General features: G+C 36.7%; 1 protein-coding gene across 12 annotated transcripts in view; it reads left to right on the top strand.

The window, feature by feature from the left end:
- LOC145498178 (neuroepithelial cell-transforming gene 1 protein-like) overlaps positions 1-19,408 on the top strand; it is a 73,083-nt gene that overhangs the window by 49,682 nt on the left and 3,993 nt on the right. For 8 of the 12 annotated variants that reach the window (XM_081478064.1, XM_081478068.1, XM_081478067.1 and 5 more), the window contains 16 exons: positions 5,195-5,296; positions 6,025-6,075; positions 6,793-6,855; positions 9,146-9,238; positions 9,721-9,819; positions 11,147-11,218; positions 12,270-12,332; positions 13,336-13,432; positions 14,734-14,810; positions 15,418-15,525; positions 16,263-16,314; positions 17,259-17,317; positions 18,079-18,120; positions 18,607-18,663; positions 18,754-18,798; positions 19,317-19,385. In XM_081478064.1, the coding sequence (XP_081334190.1) occupies positions 5,195-5,296; positions 6,025-6,075; positions 6,793-6,855; positions 9,146-9,238; positions 9,721-9,819; positions 11,147-11,218; positions 12,270-12,332; positions 13,336-13,432; positions 14,734-14,810; positions 15,418-15,525; positions 16,263-16,314; positions 17,259-17,317; positions 18,079-18,120; positions 18,607-18,663; positions 18,754-18,798; positions 19,317-19,385 (1,149 nt within the window). The other 4 variants (XM_081478074.1, XM_081478070.1, XM_081478073.1 and 1 more) reach the window with 4 other exon arrangements.

Genomic DNA, 19,408 nt, shown 5'->3' with positions numbered 1-19,408 from the left:
CTGACTAGATTTCTTTATTTTTGTCATATTATGTCTGACAAGGTGTGGCGACTAATTGACGTGATAATTTGAACAAAACATTATTTTATCATTTTCCTCAAGCTCTGTAGAGATGGGTTTGTTTTTGTCATCAACACATTTTTCAGCCACGTCAAATCCCTGTTTAGTCGTTGTCTTAGATACAATAATAATAATAATAATAATATGCCTTATTATTCAATCTCACAAATATACTTCCTGTATGAAATGTTATGTGGGCAGTATTAATTGCCCCCGCAGTTTCCAGATATTACAACAGACACTGTTGCAAAAACTGTAAATTTTAGGGGCTTTTCATGAAAGCAAATGTTAAGTTGGCTATGTGGTACTCAAATGAAGTTAGTATCTCTCAGGACTGCTACCGTCCTACATGTGTAAACTAACGGATTTGATCTCTGCAAGTGAAAAGAGTTTTATTCCCTTTGTGGGATGAAATCCCTTGAATGGTAGTGAGCTGCAAGACTTTTTTGTATAAGGTCAGATTGGAGCAGGCATGTTTATTTAGGTAGTGAATTGTGGACGTTGAGATATAAAATCTGCATCAGCCGAAGTGTCCTACACCAAAAAAGCTTATTCCAGATTTACCCAGGTTGCTCCCCTCCCTCCCCTGAACAGATGCTATGCTACTCCACCACAAGGTTACCCCTTCATATCAAAATTGCTGGCACCATTATACACCTGATGGCAGAGAGAAGCTTTCTCAAATTGTTCTGTTGAACACAGAAGCCAGGAAAATGAGAAAAGTAGTCGTAGTAGTAGGGGACCTGGTTTTAAATTTCAGTATGAAGTATGAGGTAAATGATCTCCTGGTAGCAAAATTGCCTGATAGGATACACATTGAAAGGGCTGAGAGAGGTGCCAAAAATTAATGAATTTTCTTGTCCAAGAACACAATGTAATGGCTTGAATGCAGACCTCTTGGTCAAAAGTCCAGTGTGCAAACCATAACATCACCACTTCTCCTGTAATGGCAGTGGCAATATGAAGATGATACAGAGTGAGTAAACAGCGTAGCACTCATAGAAAGTGAAACTTTTTGTTATGGCATATGTGAGAGTGTAAGGAAAAAGTAGTACAGTACAATACTGCCTAGCCATGAAATCTCTTTGAACTACTAGCACTGGGATGGAAGTTTCAAGTCCTACATGTGTACTAGAAGTGCAAAGACAATCTTTGACGAGTGACCATAGTTTGACCAGGTCTGAGTAGCTTCCACAATTACTTCAAGTCTTTTAACATTATTTAGAAATTTGTAAATTTAATAAATGTAGTAATGCATGAAATACATACAGGCTTGCAAGCCCACCATCCAAGGATCATTCCACCATCTAAAATTTTTGTTTTGTTTAGAAAAATCCTCCCAGAATATTCTATATAAAGTATATTGCTATTACATAAATTAATATCTGATCTGTGTTGGCTTGATATACATATAATTACATTTGAGTTGACACCTGACATGAAATTTAGCTTAACTGAAAGAAATTTCATTATGACGTGTTATGGTGGAAGATATCATGTACAGTGTAAAATGACATTTAGATGTTTAATTTGAAAACTGAATTTAAAAATATTGCAACAAGAAGAACACATAGAACAATATACAGTGCATGGGATTGTACTAATTATTTCTTATGACTATGTGAAATGATTCTTACACATGTTTACAACATTTATATTTTTCTGATAAATAATCTTATATAGTCTATACTCTGAAACATATCAGTACTCAAAATCAGTAGAGAAGAAAAATATGATTTATAAATTAAGTCTTTTATTGACCTGTTGGAATTCTGATCTACAATGAGAAATTGACATCCAGCTTTCCAACATTTTCAATATTAACAGTTCCAAGCAGACATTGACGAGAGTTAAGAAAACCCATTGTTTTATTATGTTACTAAGTTCTCAGAACTTGAAGAAAATTGAAGAAATATATGATGTTCAATTCATGAAGGGGAATATTCTTTCGATCTTGGGAGTGAAGGGTTGAAAATTATTTGAAATATAATGTTTAAGAGGCTTGTCAACCACTGAGGAGCTTAAGCTTGCATGTTAGTGTTCTTGAGTCATGGATTCAAATCAAAAGTCTAATGTTCTCTTCTTTAATTTGCAACCTACAGTTTGACTTCTTGTTAAATGTATCAAGTTAGATGCATTTAAAGGACTTAAGAGCCTCGCAATTCATTGGCCAGCAGGAGTGAAACTGCACCAAAAACAAATAATATCAACTTCCTGAGTCTGTCTGAGTCTCAAAATGTCTACAATTCATCTACCTCCGAGATACCTCAATATCGGTTGAGAGATGAATGTTTTTTTCCCTATAAAAGTTATGTGCTTTTTGAAATATAAGAGGATTCAGGACACAGGACAAGTATAGTTCGTGCACAGCGGGATAAAACTTTACCTTTATGTAGTTCTAATGTTGTTATAATCCGACCTGTAATTAATTATTTACATAAATAAATAACCTTGTGGTTAATAAGTAGACTTGTTCAATTGACTGTTAATTTATTCAGACGCCAAAGTTTGTTTGATGTCAGTGAAAGTAACCTTTTGGCATCAAAACTGTTGTTTGACTTGTGTCGTAATTATCTCTGTCAGCTTGAAAACTCCCTGTTCATGACAGCTTGAATTTCAAGTTGCTTTTGTTATCGTTGAACAGGAAACTTTGTGTACACTTAATGTTAGCTTTCCAAACAACAAGCTGCATTTTTAGCAGTAGCTCACTAATTTGTCTCTAGGGAAAGTATGTTATAACCTGATACTTCAGGAAATAGTTGTGTAGTGAAAAGAAACTTTGTATAATTTTGTTCATACCGGAATGTCTTCTCACCAGGAAGGTAGGACGTGTTTCTAGAAAAAATGTTTAGTTTAGCATCAGTGATACATGTATAAAACTACAATTAATTACGTACTTCAAATTACAAGTAAGTTGTGGCTGTTATTTAATAAGATTTAATCCTCCATGCTTATAATAATCAATATACACATTGTTCTAATTACTAACTTACATGTATGAAAAGTTAAAATGTAGTACTAATAAGGGTTCCAAAACTGATGCGTTTTTGACACAAATATTTATTGAAAACGGTTTACTTAGATGATATAGAACTTACTAAAATAATAGTTACTGTAGCAAGAAATGTTGCAATTTTGAAATTGATATTCAACCTAAAAGTGAAATGTAGACTTTTCCATTTATTATTGAGTCAGGAGATCTGGTTTACTGTCAAGATAATGTATGTTATCAGATTTTAACAGAATGTTTGAGAAGGTCAGACCATTATTGTTTAATATTGCAGTCGTCCTCTTGGAATGATTGTGATGATTTCAGCTGTACTCTAGAGATTCTGAAGAGTTTAAATCATTGTTTAGAGCAGAGAAAGCCTTTTATTTGGAGTTTATTTTATCATCACTGGCAGTTTACAGTTGATTTTAGACATCCAAAGTGAGCGGGCTTTTTTTTGAAACTCTTGTGTTGTCAAAGAAATAGCATTCTTCATGTAAAAGTTATTATGGACAAATTTTGAACTCTCTGAGAATACTTGTGATCTATTTCTCCGACATATTGAGCTTGTCTGGTATTTGGAAAACTGGAAATATTCATTATTCTCTTAAGTTTGAATTGTTGTGGCCAGAAAAAGAATCACTAATTTGGCTTTCTTAATTGGCCCCAAAAAAATTCGTAAAAAATAGAGTTCTGCTGATCCAACCACAAAACATTTCAAGTATCCAAACATTACAACCTTGAAATCAGCTCAACTAAGTATGAAAATTTGTACTTGAAGCACTTTTCTTTGCATCCTGAAGACTTGGTGACTCATACGGGAGCCTGGGAGATTCAGTCTGTAGTGTTTTTTTAGTACAAATCTTGATTCAAACACAATGAAGCATTTGCTAGATCTCTCATCAACTTTAATTAACACTAACAACGAACCAGAGGCTTTAATCATCACCAAGTTATTGCCATGCACTAATATTTCAAGAGGGCAATGTTGCTGATAGATCTTGTAAAATGTTGAACATTATATTATTAGCGAGGGAATTAAATCAGAATTGTGTCAACTGATCTAGTCACTAGCTGAAAGAATATTACATTGTTGCACAGTCAACGCTTTCTGTTAAATTAAAAACGATATGAACACCAACTTAGTGAATTTTTGTTTAACCAATTTTCTGCTCAATTAAACTTGACGGATAACTTCCTCATTAACCTCTTAGTTCCCAGTCTGAAACATTCATAAAGACAAGTGATATAGTAGTAAGTAAGTAAGTAAGTAAGTAAGTAAGTAAGTAAGTAAGTAAGTAAGTAAGTAAGTAAGTAAGTAAGTAAGTAAGTAAGTAAGTAAGTAAGTAAGTAAGTAAGTAAGTAAGTAAGTAAGTAAGTAAGTAAGTAAGTAAGTAAGTAAGTAAGTAAGTAAGTAAATAAGTACTATATTTAGACACATTTCACCAGTGAGCCTGGGGCTCGTTTAAATTTCAACCAGTGTGCTAAAATTAAATGATATATTTCTGACTAGCTTTTAAGTCTGCACATGAATGAAACTCTAGGGTGTGATGATTCAAATAAAAGATGCACAGTAAATCAAACCTGATGAGATGGAAAATGTCAATAAGAATATTTGGGGTAAAATTCAGGTGTTTCAGTAACAATTTCAGCAGGACAGCAACAGGTTTTCCCAGGCAGGCTAAACTTTTTGAAATGAACTTCATTATAAGAAAAACTTTCATCTAGATGTTCAAACCAGGTATGCAAAATCATCCTCACAGCTGGTCAATTTTCCCGGTGCCATGCCCTTAAAACCCCTGAAGATTTCGAGTGGTCTAATGGAAGCTACAAATGGACCAAAGTGATGTTCTGATCTTTCAAGTAATGTAAGCTCTTGATCTTTGTTCTGATTTCCCTTCAAACTTAACAGTAAACGTTTTTGTACTGACTTGTATTAGAATGAATCAACGATAGTTCTCCAAGGTTTGCAATGATAGGCCATAGAATCACTGATTGTAAAGAGTAAAGGTTACAGAAATTTGTCATTTCTTGATCATTCACTTGAAGATTCAAAATACCCATTTAAATAGTATATCACATACAAATCATTTACAGTACTAACATATAGCAATTTAATTCTACAAAATAATTTTGTTTCGGCAGGTACAGATGTCAAGAACATTAAATTCAGAGAAGAGTGACAATTTTGAGTCAAGTATCAAAAGGACACAGGAAAGTTTTCGAAGATCTTTGAGATCTTTCAAGGTATTACTATTCATAACAGTACTGTTAAAAGTAATGTATTGGAAGTAAATTTACATTTAATAATAATATCAAATTATAACAAATCCTTATTTCTGATTGGTTTCCTGAATGCCAGAACTTTGTCACCTAATTTCAGACCTGAGCCAAAAATCAACAGGTACCCCATTTCAGACCTCTAAAAGTTAGCACAGGGCTCCAATATATGACTGCAGCTAACCAGACATGGCTTCCATTTGGATGAACATTTGAGAAGGGCTACAAATTTGCCAGTATTGATACCGAAAAAACCATATATATATATATATATATATATATATATATATTTCCTTTCAATGCCAAGCCAGAGTGAAAAACATACTCTATTTCAGACCAAAATGGTCAAAACCTATACCCTTGAGGCTTTCTAAGACCAAACTCGCTCAAAAACCATACCCTTTAGGGCCGCACATACCTATATAGCCCATTTAAGGGGGCACCTCCCTATGAGTAAAACTGACAAAAATTGAAACAAGGAGAAAAAATATATTAAATATCTTACAGTCCCACTTAAAAGCAAATTTCATTGGTATTTGTAAAAGACTTTGATTCCCAATGTCCTCTTCATGGTTTTGGTAACGACTTTCCTTGCTCATGTTCCACGCTAAGAAGAAGTGAACCTTTAGCAAGTCTATATTTTTGAAGTGTGTAACTTGTCCAAATTAGTTAATTGTCTTCACTCTTTATTGCAGAAACGTGGCAGCCATTTAAGCATTAAAAATCTAGACATAAAGGATATCAAGGTTAGAATTTTGTCATCTGGAATACATGTATGTTTAGCTACACCCTTGAGACAGAACATTCTTGTCCCTGATGAACTTGGCATATTTCCGTGAAATTAAATTATCTTAGTTATCTTGTTATGTATGGTCTTATTTGGGTGAAATTAAGTTATCTTAGTTATCTTGTTATGTACAGTCTAAAAGTCAAAAAGCAAAACCACAAGTGTGACAACATTTTTCAACAGCCAATTGAATAATTAAAATGATATTTACCAATATTTGATTGACATATACTTATAACAGTGTGACATCATCTACTTTACATTAGCATGTAACCATTATTACCTATAATAACGTGAAGACAAAGTGAAACATGAGATATATTTATTACGTAATCATGTAATACGTTTATTACATATATAATGTAAACCGAGTTACTCAAACTGACCCGTAAAAGTCTCTAGAAGGTAGATTACAATGTTAAAATTGAAAGGTTTAGCTACATCAATGGTCAGGAGGAACAACAGAATATATAATGTTATGTAATTGCCACACAAAAGGAAAAAAAAGAATGCCGTTCTCTGATTGACTGTGTTAGTCACTACCTACAGGTATGTATTGAATACTGTTTTAGATAGTGGGTAGCGTAACAGTGTGCGCTTGTTAACAAAATGACAGCTGCCCTGATAGAAATCTCGAGCTCATAATCTAATTGTTAAATATCATTGTTCAATACAGAAACAACTCCGCAAGAGAAAACGCAGTGATCAACAAGACAGTACGCAAAACATGGAAATTAAGGTTTGTACACAATTACTATGGTGGTGGCCTCATGGTTAGTGCGCTCGACTCTGGATTGAGCAGTCCAGTTTCTAGCCCTGACCGGGGACATTGTTTGTGTTCTTAGGCCAAACACTTTACTCTCACAGTGCCTCTCTCCGCTCAGGTGTATTAATGGTTACCGGCGACCTATAATACTGGGAGTAACCCTGCGATGGACTAGCATCCCATCCAGGGGGGAGTAGAAATATTCCTAGTCGCTTTATGCTACAGAAACTGGAATAAGCTCAGGCCTGATGGGTCACTTGGCTTGTATGCAGACTTTCCTTACCTACCTACACAATTACTATAGAACATACACTCAGGTGTTATTATCTAAGTGAAGCAATGTTACTATATACATACAGCAAATGAAAATGCAGAACGTTTTTGCTCTGGAATTCAGACGCTATCAAGAGCCAACATAAATATTTACTTTAAAAAATTAAGGAGGCTCTTTATGATTAGAAGTCTGAATTATTATAATTATTGTTTTGATAGTATTCTGTGATGGTGTGATCAAGCTAGTTTCTCTTGATCAGCTTCCATTTGAATATTGCTTTTTGATATTTCAGTCAAGAGGGATCATGTGTTCTCAAGGCATCTGCAGTTGAACGTTGATCAATATCTCAATCGGTACTCAATCGACATCCTGGTCGATACTTAGTCGACCTTTAATTGACACTTTATCAAAAATTAGTCGATAGTTGGAGGAATGTCAACCAACTGATATGCATCAATCAAAAATTAGCCGACTGTCCACCGATGGAGTGCCGATCAAGCATATCGATCGAGGGTATCGCTCAACACTCGACCATAGATCCCTTTAGTACACATGATCTGTCAAGAGCAGACATCAAACTATAATAATGCATCTTGTTTCAGACAGTTTCCCAAAGTGGCACAAAATAATGCAAAATATTCAACTGTAATATAATTATAAAATGACCACAACACTTACATGTAACTTCAATCACTTCACAACCAATTATAATTATGTAATTATGTACAAACTCATTCATATCTCATTGAGGTCCAATTCAGTTTGTGGTGGATTTACTCATTAACCTGTTATGTGTAATACAACTGAATAGAGTATTTGTAAAAGTTGACAAATATTATAGTGTATATTATAGTGTATCATTGCTTTGAAAATGACACTTTCATTTTGTGCTTTCTGTAATAATTACCACTAGAGTTATTAGTGAAAGAAGCCTGTGAATATTTCAGTTGGGTTAAATTTGGATTAATATACTCACTGTGACCAGCCTAATTCATTTCACGTTGTGAGCAATGATTTACACTTTAATCACGTATGAATGAAAATGTTAGGTTGGAGTGAAACAATTTTTTAACAACTTACTTGGTCTGAAATGTTTATCACAAGATCATGCAACCTTTACAGTACCTTCAAATGTTTCATGATGTGACAACACTTAACATGTAAATTTGACAAGTGTGATCTGATTATTGCGTGCCGGCCACCCCAAAACTGCAGGAAATTAATTTTAGTTCTTTCTGAAGTGCCTAGTCTACAATAATGTATTCACTGAAAATGCTTATGTAATACTTTGGGAAACACTGTTTGGATTTTACCGTGACACGTGGAAGAAATATCTGTGGTTTTTCCTGCCAGTGAGGTCATTGTAGGAAGGAATTAGCTCATGAAATGTCCTTCCATTTCAAGGTGTATTCACCTATTTGCCCTTTTCAGCTGCCGATATCATGTTGCATTCCTGTCTACTGGGTCTAAATTTAACCACCAAAAAATGACACCCTTGTCTGAATTCCTCTCATCAAGTTTCATTCACACAAATGAGATCACCCTCTGAATGGAATAAGCAGCACATATGATTTGGCTCTAATCCAAAGAACTATGTGATACACGTAGAAGAGCATAGCCTTTTGTTGAAAGTGAATTTTTCATTGCCTTGGATGTGATAACTCACAGTTATTTGGTAGACAGATTGTAGATTGCTTGCTGTTTGATAGCATCAGAGACATCATCTGTTCAGAATTTCCCATTGCCTGAGTCCACGAAAAGCTTGGATTTTGTTATTAACTAGAAACATGATTAAGCCACTTCTTCGGCGCCATAGCATCTCTACTGCTGCACAGTTTTTCGAACCGGCTCCTTCACCAACCAGAGCAGTTATACATCAGGTGGTAATCTTACGAGTTCAATTTTAATTTTCAGCAAAATGCTCGTTTGTTGTTTGTATATTTGAGAACAAAAACAGTGGCTTGATGAAATTCACTGTTTCTGCCGCAGGAACCCACAACGAAGAAGATATGTGCGGTATCAAACATGACAACCTTAGCTGATTCATCACCAGCTTCAACTAAGAAAGGAGTCTTAGTGCAGGTTTGCTCAAATACTGATGTATTTAATTCAAGGTCTTTAATATTCTACAGTGCCTTTATTTTATTCCCTTGTCAGTGAAAATGTAGATTCATGTCACAACTCTTAATCTAAACCAAACAACTTAAACCTTTTGGGCTCAATTGCCATCAATCAACCCAAAATTCTAGATCTTGTAAACTATCAAGATTCTGTTTAGTGAAAAAAAATTCTGTTTTTCTCAGAGCACTGAGTGTTGTGCTGTTTCAACAAGAAAATACATCTTGCCCAGCAAAAATAGCTTTCTTTGCTCTTGTTAATGTTTGAGTCATCACAATGGTGAAAGGCCATCATCTGGCTTTGGACTTGAACTCTTTGTACTGTAGTAGCAGGGTCTTTGTCTTTCATTAGTTAATTAACAGGTTATCAGACAGTCCTGTTGCTAAATGCTTTAACATGCTGTTTTGATTTTAATACCATCTAACAATCAGCCATTTGCTTTCCAGCGCTCGGTCAGTTTGAGATCAAGCCTAACAGTGAAAGATTCTGATTTTGCCAAGCGTTACCGACTTCTGCCAACCCCTACAAAACACCGGCCCAGCAAGGTATGGATCCTGTCAATCATTGAACATAGATGTCACAACATATCATGCATATGTGTCTCTCAATTACTCAGCTTGGTTGTCACCTCCTTTCATTCAGGAGCCTTTGTTAAATTGTTTGTTAATTAAGAAGACAAAGAAAAACAAAAGCACCAGGCAGGAAATTTTCTTTCTCAGCAGTTAAAACCCCAGCTTAGTACCCAGGTCAATGTGAAAGTGAATTAAATTTTAACCTTTTGATGAATTCCACTGAGATTAAAAATATCTTGATGCTTTTATTAGGAAAGTGTCATGCGATCTTGCATGTGTATAAATTGTTATCTTGACTGTGAAATAAATGCTGGGAAGGTCCTGCTCAGAGATGATATGTCACCAAAATTCATTTTTGTTCATCAGGGAGCAATGTTTTTTTAGGGATCAAATGCAATTACAAATTAGTGCTCCCTTGTTACAAGGTTATCCTCTAAATTAATGCCATTTTAATGAATTTAACAGGCCAAACATTTGACACCAAAAATTTAATTAACTATGGATCATCCTTAAGAACGACTGTTACTACATGAATGCGGTAGAAACTTCCAGATTTAACTAAAATAAGCTGTTTTCTCTCTGTTCCATAATTGCATTTTCCATTGATTCTAAGTAATCATTTACACTCCTGTTAATAATGATTACTTTGTAGCAATGAATGAATGCACAAATACATACACACTTCAAGTAAAATATATAATAATTACTAGTGCTTGGATTGAAATTTACAATGCATGCGTGCTCTCTCACTACAGTTACAGTTTCTTATGAAGCTAAATAAATTTGAACATTTGGCTAATTAGCACATTGCCTAATTTCAAATCTGCCTGATAAACTGGAGCACTTCTTACAGAAAGAGCAGTGAATTAAAAAAAAATAAGTTAATGTGGAAAGCTTGGCAGGAAATTGTGTTGAACAACATAACTTGTTTCGCTTGTGACTTTGAATAGTTTGTAAAGTAGCTCTACATAACATAATTTTATGTGGTTGGAAATAATTGTTTTGTTTGAAAATTGAAGAAAATTAAAAGATACCATAGCTACTGTAGTAAAAAAAACTTATTTTAACAATATTTAATTTAAAATGATTACTTCTGCAAGTTATGTTGTGGTAATTATTTGATAACTTGTGGTAATTTATAAGTATGGAGTTTGTCGTGGTGTACAAGTGAGCATAGATGTAACCATTTTATTTCCTTTTTTTGTGACTTGTTGTTTCAGTCCTTTGTTGCTCACCATATGCAACAACAGACCCACAATTTGAGCTTACTTTTTTGTTTTTTGTTTTTCTTCCTAATAAGTCATGGAGCGACACTGTTTCTAATAATGGTATTAGCCAGACTCTCTCACAGACTGAAATAAAACGACAAGAGGTAAGTGAAATGAACATTTTCTAGTTAAGAGTGATCAGCATTTAATTTCTCTTTACGGCTTCAACATGTTTAAACTATATGATGATGGGAGAATTTTCAAAATGATCAACCTGTGTCTATAAATCAAGTTAAATTCTAAGAAAATACATTAAAAGAAATGAATAGAATCAATTATTTTTAATTGAGTGTAAAAATAAGTACTGCGTACAGATGACATGGCAAAAGCATTTGGTTTTATGGCATGAAGTACAAGGTTACTAGCAAAGGAGGAATTTTACTCCTCCATGGATTTGAGTGGGCTTCTATTTCCAGGTTACAAAGTGACTAAAATGTGCGAAAGCACACTGAAACAAAAACCCAAGCAAATGGCTGAAACAAGCAAACAATAGCAAAATGAATCTGGTTATAACTAAACTGATTCAAGTTAGCCTGCTTACAGCCTACTATTAATGATAATTATTATAAGTATATTATTTTGCTTGTTTCTGTGATGCCATTTGTTTGGACCACATGCCTAGCCTTATTCTTGCTGGGAGGTTGTTGTTGTACTGTAATGTTTCAAGGTCACAGTGTTTCAAATAGCTGTTACATGTACTGCAGTTGAATCTGCGGTCAAATATTCTTTTGTTTTAAAAGGCATGCAAACAAGACGAAAGGGTCAATACAATGCAGAATTGTCCCTTTCGCCTCGTTTGCATGTCAAGCCGCTAATAACTGCAATAACAGCTTTTGCAGAAAGGGAAATTATGAAGTAATAGTAGCACCATTAGGTGCAGGAATATTATGTACTAACATTTTCAAGAACACATTAGCACAGGTCTAGACCAATAGCAAAATAACACATAAAAGTAATTTTGTGCAATATAACGGCCTTATGCGCCTACTGGCGCCTTGAGAACTGATGATGATGAACAATGTATTGTGATAGCAAGCGTAATGTAGTTGTTACAGAGGATGCAAAACCTTTTTAAACCTGAGCACATTCATAACAGATCATGCTTAGTTATGGTAAAAGTCTTCTTTGAATAAATTAAGTCTTTTCTGATGGCAGGCCATTTATGAAGTTTGTTCTGGTGAAGAAAATGTTGTTGCTGATCTGAAGATGATAAAGGAGGTAAGATTTGTACATGTCAAGATGCAGTTGTCATTACTCAAGTTGGGACACAAAATGTCCAACTTACCTGGCTAACAGGGCAGGAAAAGAAATTGAAACCCCACTTGCCCAGTGGGCCAGTACATTTCAGTGTTCAGTTGCCCCCACTAGAATAGTACTTGCCCAATAGGCACACAACATTCATGCCTTATCGACTACATTTACTAGGTACTGTCTGTAATCAGTGATAGACCATAACAAGACTACTGAATTAAATTCACCTGCCCACCAGACCACCAAACTCCCGTTTTCACTTGCCCAAGAGCAAAATTTACTTGCCCTGGGCAATTGGACTTGGGTTTTTTCCTGTCTTTGCATAATCATAACTGCACCTTTAATCGAAATGCAAGTGCACAGCAAAAAACAAACGAATAAAAATGCATCACTTTTGTCAGAAGAGGGTCGAAAGTCCTAGTCTAGATCCCTGTAGCTGTTTAACCCTTAAGATGCAGCTACATTTTGAGGTAGAGTAGAAAACCTTTTGTGAGGGAACACTGAAGTTGGTGATTGTTACTATTAGGCCAACCTCTCAAGAAGCCATCCCTACCAATAAGTGATACAGTACTTCAACACCCTTAAGAGAGTAATAATAGGGACCCATAACAACCTCCTCTAGGGGGTCAATTTCTGAATTTAACTGCAAATATCATATCTGGTGATGTGCAACAGAATACATGTACCTGCTGGAGCTCTGGCAGGTGCAGGGGTTTTATTGAAAGCACTGCTCTTGCTACATGTAAGTGATCATTCTTCGTAAACCACCATGTGTTTTTACTTGTCATAATGCAACAAATTTCATAGGACCACTGTGTTCATGACATTACTAGTACATGTGGTTGCGTGCTCTTAAAATTTGACATTTTTACGTACTGATCATTTTTTCCCAGTGCATTTATTTTAGTCTTGAGTAATTTATAGCTAATTCCTTGTAGTAAAATGTGCTCTGTTTTGTTTTTTTTCCTAGGTTTATTATTCACCCATGTACAAACTCAAGCTTATGAATGAATATGAATTTATGAAGATCTTTGGTTGTTTAGAAGTGTTACTTGCCCTTCATCAAGGTATAAACACTTTGTAATAAGATTAATAGAGCTTATTCCTTGAAGTTATGTAGGTTCCTGTTTTTGGCTTAGCCTTGGGTAAAATCTTGTTGGACAGTAGATACATGTATCTCTAAAGTTCTTCAAAAACTTGCCAGAGATCCTTAAAGATCAAAGGGTCTCTGGAAGAACTTATGAGATGCCTGATATGATGAGGCAAAATCTAAGCCAAGATCTTTCCAAGGATCCTTCAAGGTCCTCAAGGATTTTATGTGGATTTTACCACAGTCCTTAAATGAATTCTGTGCAATCATTTTGGGATGATCATTCCATGGTTTTTGATGGATCATTGTTGGAAATTCGAAAACGTGTGAGAGATCCTTCAAAAAGCTTGAAGATCTTTAGAAGATTCTCAAGCGTCCGTGCAAATTAAAGATCTTCAAAGATCCTTGAAGGGTTTTCACCAGGGTTCTTAGAGTTTTGTGTTTCGTCCAGGAATGTGACATAACCCCAGCCAGGGGCCCCTTTCTTGAAAGCCCCGGGATCTTTTCTGGCCCGCAAATCTGTTTTTAGTTAATCTGTTTCCAAAAAACGGAGAAATGTATGCCTGAAACTTCTTGTATGAAGGGAACCTCTCTTCATACTAAGAATATGTGAATAAAACAGCTCTGTAATCACAAGATTTGAGATTTTCCTGCGGCTTTCCGGGTGCAAAAATGTTTCGGGACCTTCAAGAAACAGGTCCCAGGACTCAAACAAGGGAGGGGCAGTGGCCTCATGGTTAGTGTGCTCCATTTCAGATTGAGTGGTCTGGGTTCAAGCCCTGGCCGGGGACATTGTCTTATGTTCTTGGGCAAGACACTTTACTCTCACAGTGCCTCTCTCCGCCCAGGTGTATAAATGGGTACCAGTTAATTAACAGCAACTGGCTCTCTAATAATATTGTATGGACAAAAATAACAGGACAAATCTGGCAGTAAATGGGACCATGGACACTGGGTGCTCCCTGGGATAGCAATGAGAGTGGGTGGTAGCGACACACCCTGGATAGGTAATTGGGTGGTTAGCGGAGACACATTTAATGCTGGGAGGTAACCCTGCGATGGACTAGCGTCCCATCCAGGAGGGAGCAGAAATACTCCTAGTTGCTTCATGCTAAAGAAACCGGGATAAGTTCTGGCCTGATGGGCCGGTTTGCTCATATGCAGACTTAACCTTTACCTTATCAGGGTTCAAACATGGACTGCTTGATCAAGTGTCCAGTGTACTAACCATTTAAGGTCACTGTATTAAAAATATTGAACTATCTCTCTTTATCTCAGATCTTCATACAAAACTAAAAAATGCTAGATCTAGTGATGGCACAACAGACAGTATAGGAGATATCATGTTAAACTGGGTACGTAGAGCATTTCATTTTCTTTTGTGTTTAACATGTCCGTGAGAGCCCAAAATTAGTAACCTAGATCACAGGAAAACAAACAGTATTATTGCCAGCACTTGCCAGTGGACAGGTACCCAGAAAGAGGGCATGGCTAATGATGGTAAGAATGGTAATAAATTTAACTTGTCTGTCTGTTTGTCTTACTGTCTGTCAGTCTGTCTGTCTGTCTGTCTCAGAGGTTTTATTGTCAATTTGCCCGGTGCCCGGCCCTTGATGATACCCCTGGTCTGTCAATCTGTCTGTCTGTCCGAGATCGCAATACGGTTAGAAACTGTGTCGCACCACTGTAGTGAATTTGCCTGTTCAAAATTAAGTGTTATGGCCGGGTGGCATTAATACTGGTGAAATGTCAGTGGTATGAGCGCTGCCAAACCACTCAATTTTGAACCGTCTTTGTCTGTCCACCCGTTTGTCTGTCTGTCCGTCCGTTTGTTAGTCTGTCAAAATTGCTTACTCGCCGACTAAGTTACCAGACTGATTGACTGACTGACAAGCTAAATTGTCTTGTGTAAGTTTCTCAATAAGTAAGGGGAGATGTTTTCTTTCTTTCTTTCAACTGTAGTTTCCGGGTTTAAGATGTTACGCCAGATATTGTGCGAATCAATTCGAAGCCAAGACGATTCTCGATGAAAAACTTCGTCAAGGAGGCAGTGTAGCGGATTTTTTACAGGTATGTCCTTAATTCAACCCACACGAACGGTTTACCTGTGAGGGTCCTTAGGTTGCATTAGTTCTGCTTTTCAATTTACTTTTTGTTGGAAAGAAGCATTTATTACAGAATAAAACCTCTTGTGATAAATGTAGTGAGGAGAAGTGAGGAATATTATAAGAACAGCAAAGGGGTGGGAGAGGCTGGGGGGAGGGCAAGCAAGAAAAGGAGGGTAGGAATTCAGTGCGAATAACTTGTGGTCAATGGGCTTCAAGATTTTGTTGATGAATTTTTGATGATCTTAAACTGCTCAGGGCAGGTCACTAAATGTAGTCTTGGCGACCTTTATATTTATAGAGAATAGATAGGAGCTTTAAAGCAGGGCATTTCAAGTGTATGATACATATTGACTTGGAAGTTTGATCAAGTCATGATTGTTATGAAAATATGATGGAGCGCAGTCAAATTAAATGCTCCACTGCCGACGGATGCGTTAATGTCCCTGTTCCGTGAGAGGTCAGTTTGATTTAATATTACGAAAGAGAGCTTATCACATCAAAGTACTGACCGATGGTTATAAAACCCCTCTTTGTGTCCCAAATGTTCGGCCTCACGTTGCGTGAATATTGATGATCAGAAATGGCCTTTTTCCTCACGCGTGCCTTTTTAGACGTGTTCACACCTCCTTCGCGTGTTAAAGGGTGGGTGTGGGGAATAATTGGTTTCTGTAACCGCAAACCACTCCATTTTCTTTTCAGAGATGCCGTGATTCGCCATTCAGTCGGAAGTTGGATCTCTGGAGCTTTCTAGGTAGGTCCCGCTGTTCACACATCTCTTAAGCGTCTTTTTCATTCAGAAAGAAGGTATTTCCGGTGATAAATTATCTATCGTCTTATAGCTTAGCTCTCACACGTTTGTTTTCGTTGATACCACCATTGTTCTACAAATACTTTCCTTGTGACATTTACCGTGGGGAAGATTGAACAAACTTTCCAATTTCCCCCGTTCAACACAGTTTTGAAACAAACCTAGTTATAAACAAGGAATATTGTCCTGATGTGCCACCAAGTTCTCCGAACTTGTACGAAATGAATTGTGTGACAATAGAGAAGAGAATTTATGTTTTAAACTTAGCAATGAAGCTTGTGCAGTTACGTGTTTCTGCTTGACCTCACATAAAGCCTGCGTTGTTATTGGCGCCAACATTGCGAAAGTTTTTTGTTTATCTTTGTGGTTAACAAAAGAAGTTTTAATATCGAAGACTCACGGAAGAAGAAAATGCCAGAAAAAAAAAAGTAGTGATAGATCATTCTAGCTACTACACTAACTAAAACCGAAGAGTTTTGACAAATTTGAAGTCACTGTAGAAAGAAGAATTCATTCTAAGACTGTCAAGGGAGTTTTATAAAATTGTGAAGTTAAAAGCGGAAAGCGCTTATCTGTACAATTCAACCAGGAATTTCTAAAAATGTGTAAATCTGGAATAATTTAGAACTTCATAGTTTTTTTTGAATACAGCATTAATTCAAAAGTAAAAGCAAAACGAGAGAGACACCCCAGAGAAAACTAATTGTTCTCTTACATTCTCCTCATTTGTTTTGTTTGACGTTTGGAGTTCTGGGTTTCGAGCGCACGTAACTTTTAGACGCTATTTCTATCTTTATGCGATCAAGTGAAAGCCAATTATGATATTTAGAAGTTAATCCCGGCGATAAGAGCATATTACTAACAAGTTGTTTATCTTTGATTTGCAGATTCGCCCAGGAGTCGCCTGGTGAAGTATCCGTTAATGCTTAGAAGCATCCAAAAATACGTGAGTATTGCAATCAGACTCGTGTGGGCGGAATTTCCGGCTGTTTCCCCTGGGGGATGCAGCGGCCCTACGGGAGAGACCTCCCCATATCTGGTTTTCCGATTTAGTGGCAATTGATTCCATTTCTACCCACCCACGTATTTTACCCGTGGGAGGTTGTTTCGTCCGGTGTACCGTGTTCTGTTCCGCCGCCGAACTTTCCCCTATATCCCCTCACATTCACGTACGAGCTAAAAGTTTCCACGCTAAGCACTTGCGATTCACAGATCACTGCAGCATATTTCATTGGTTATAGGTTGATATTATAACAAATTATCAAAAAGTGTCATAAGAGTCTTCGAAGAAACAGACGTTTCGGGTGTGTAACCCTTCTTCAGTGTTCAGAAAACACTGGAGAAGGGTTATACACCGAAACGTCTGTTTCTTCAAAGACTTTTATGACACTTTTTGATAATTTGTTGTAATATCAACCTATAAGCTATTTAACTGGAAGTGTCACGCGTCTTTAACGGTTTATCCCTTCACCACTTATTTCATTGGTTGTTACTTGCGCGTGGGTATCCGTTGCTTAGCAACTGCCAGTGAGAGACGTTACATGGATTTTTGTTGTGCTACGTAACCAGCTTGGTATATTTGGTTTCAATGGGTTTTGACGGCGCGAAATATGAGAGGGGTAGGGAGTCGAAAAGGGGACAGTCATGTCTTTCTGTCAAAGATCTTGCGTACGGTGCTAATTTTCTTTTTCCGATGTTATGTTGCAGACTCCAAAAGATCATTCAGACTGGCGTAAACTCGAAGAAGCGGTAAGTCATGATTGGGATTTTTTGGTTAAAGGAGTTCAGTCACGGTATTTTGAGTTATTTTGGCCATGTACAAAATTACCTTTAAATTGAAGGAAACCTGAAAATAATAGCTTACTAAGATAGAAAAACACCAAAGAGATAATAATACACCATAAAGGAACAAGAATGGTTAAGGATGGAGAAGATTGACACGGATTACAAACGACGAACTTGAAACATTTAGGCTAAATTTTTCAAGGTGCGCCAACCGTGACATGACTCTTTAAGGGTAGGGGTCATATCGCTCAAGCTTCAAGCAGTCTATCTTACCTTTATCGTAACCAGGCGAAAACTTTGACGAGACATTTCTTCGAGAGACGAAACGTAGCTGAAAGGTGTCGTCGAGAAACAGGCGCCGTTTCATTTTTCAGGTCGTCTCAGAAGGAATTCCAAACTTAGACCCCTCAGTAAAGAGACCTAAATAAGTCCCTTTTGAATTTCTTGTAGATTTGTCGTTTACAAGACATTATCGAAGAAGTGGACAGAAAAACAGGAGAAGCAAAGGTATTCTTACGTCATTTTATAGATAGTAATTTTCCAGTTGTTTTTAAATTAAAAATTAGTTTTTTCAATTGCTGTTTCGTTCTCTTGCAGTGTCAAGATGTACTCAGCAGAATCGTTTTCTTGGATGATAGACAGGTATAGGATCTGCGTTGTTCTGTTTTTCCGTCGTTGTACCAACGAGCGAAAACAGGTAGCTGGCGGCAAATGCGAGAAAACTTGTCACCAGAGCTAAGCGATAAGAAGTGCTTGAAAGCATACAACCTGAACCGGTCGTAAGCGCGGGAAAATATCCAGCCAGCAACAACCTAAACACACGAGTAGGATGCAATCATCACTGAGCACGGGAAACATGCATCTGAGGTGAAGCGTGAGATAAAAAGAAGTAATCATTACTGAGCGCGGCAAAAAAATTCAACCACTGCCAAGCGCGAGGAAAACAACCAATCATTACTGAGCGCGGGAAAACATGGAACCGGTGCCAAGCGCGGGAAAACAACTACGCTTTGCGTGAGTTTATCTCGCACCCGATTGGTCGAAGAAACGTCTTTACTCCGATGGTCGTGGGCGTTTTGTATGTGTTGTCTTCTGTAAAACACCTAAATTTCAGTTAAGTAAGTGCCTAGCCTTACACATTTTTATATTGTTTATTACAGATGTGTCCTCATGTATTCAAGTCCAAAAAGCTTTTATGCAACGGAACTCTGAGAAACAAACATGGAACGGTGAGAACTGAAGAAATTAAAGA

This window comes from Orbicella franksi, chromosome 9, assembly GCF_964199315.1.
Source record: "Orbicella franksi chromosome 9, jaOrbFran1.1, whole genome shotgun sequence".
Taxonomy (NCBI): domain Eukaryota; kingdom Metazoa; phylum Cnidaria; class Anthozoa; order Scleractinia; family Merulinidae; genus Orbicella; species Orbicella franksi.
Note: the sequence above shows the minus strand (reverse complement) of the source record. Positions and strands in the feature narration are given on the sequence as shown.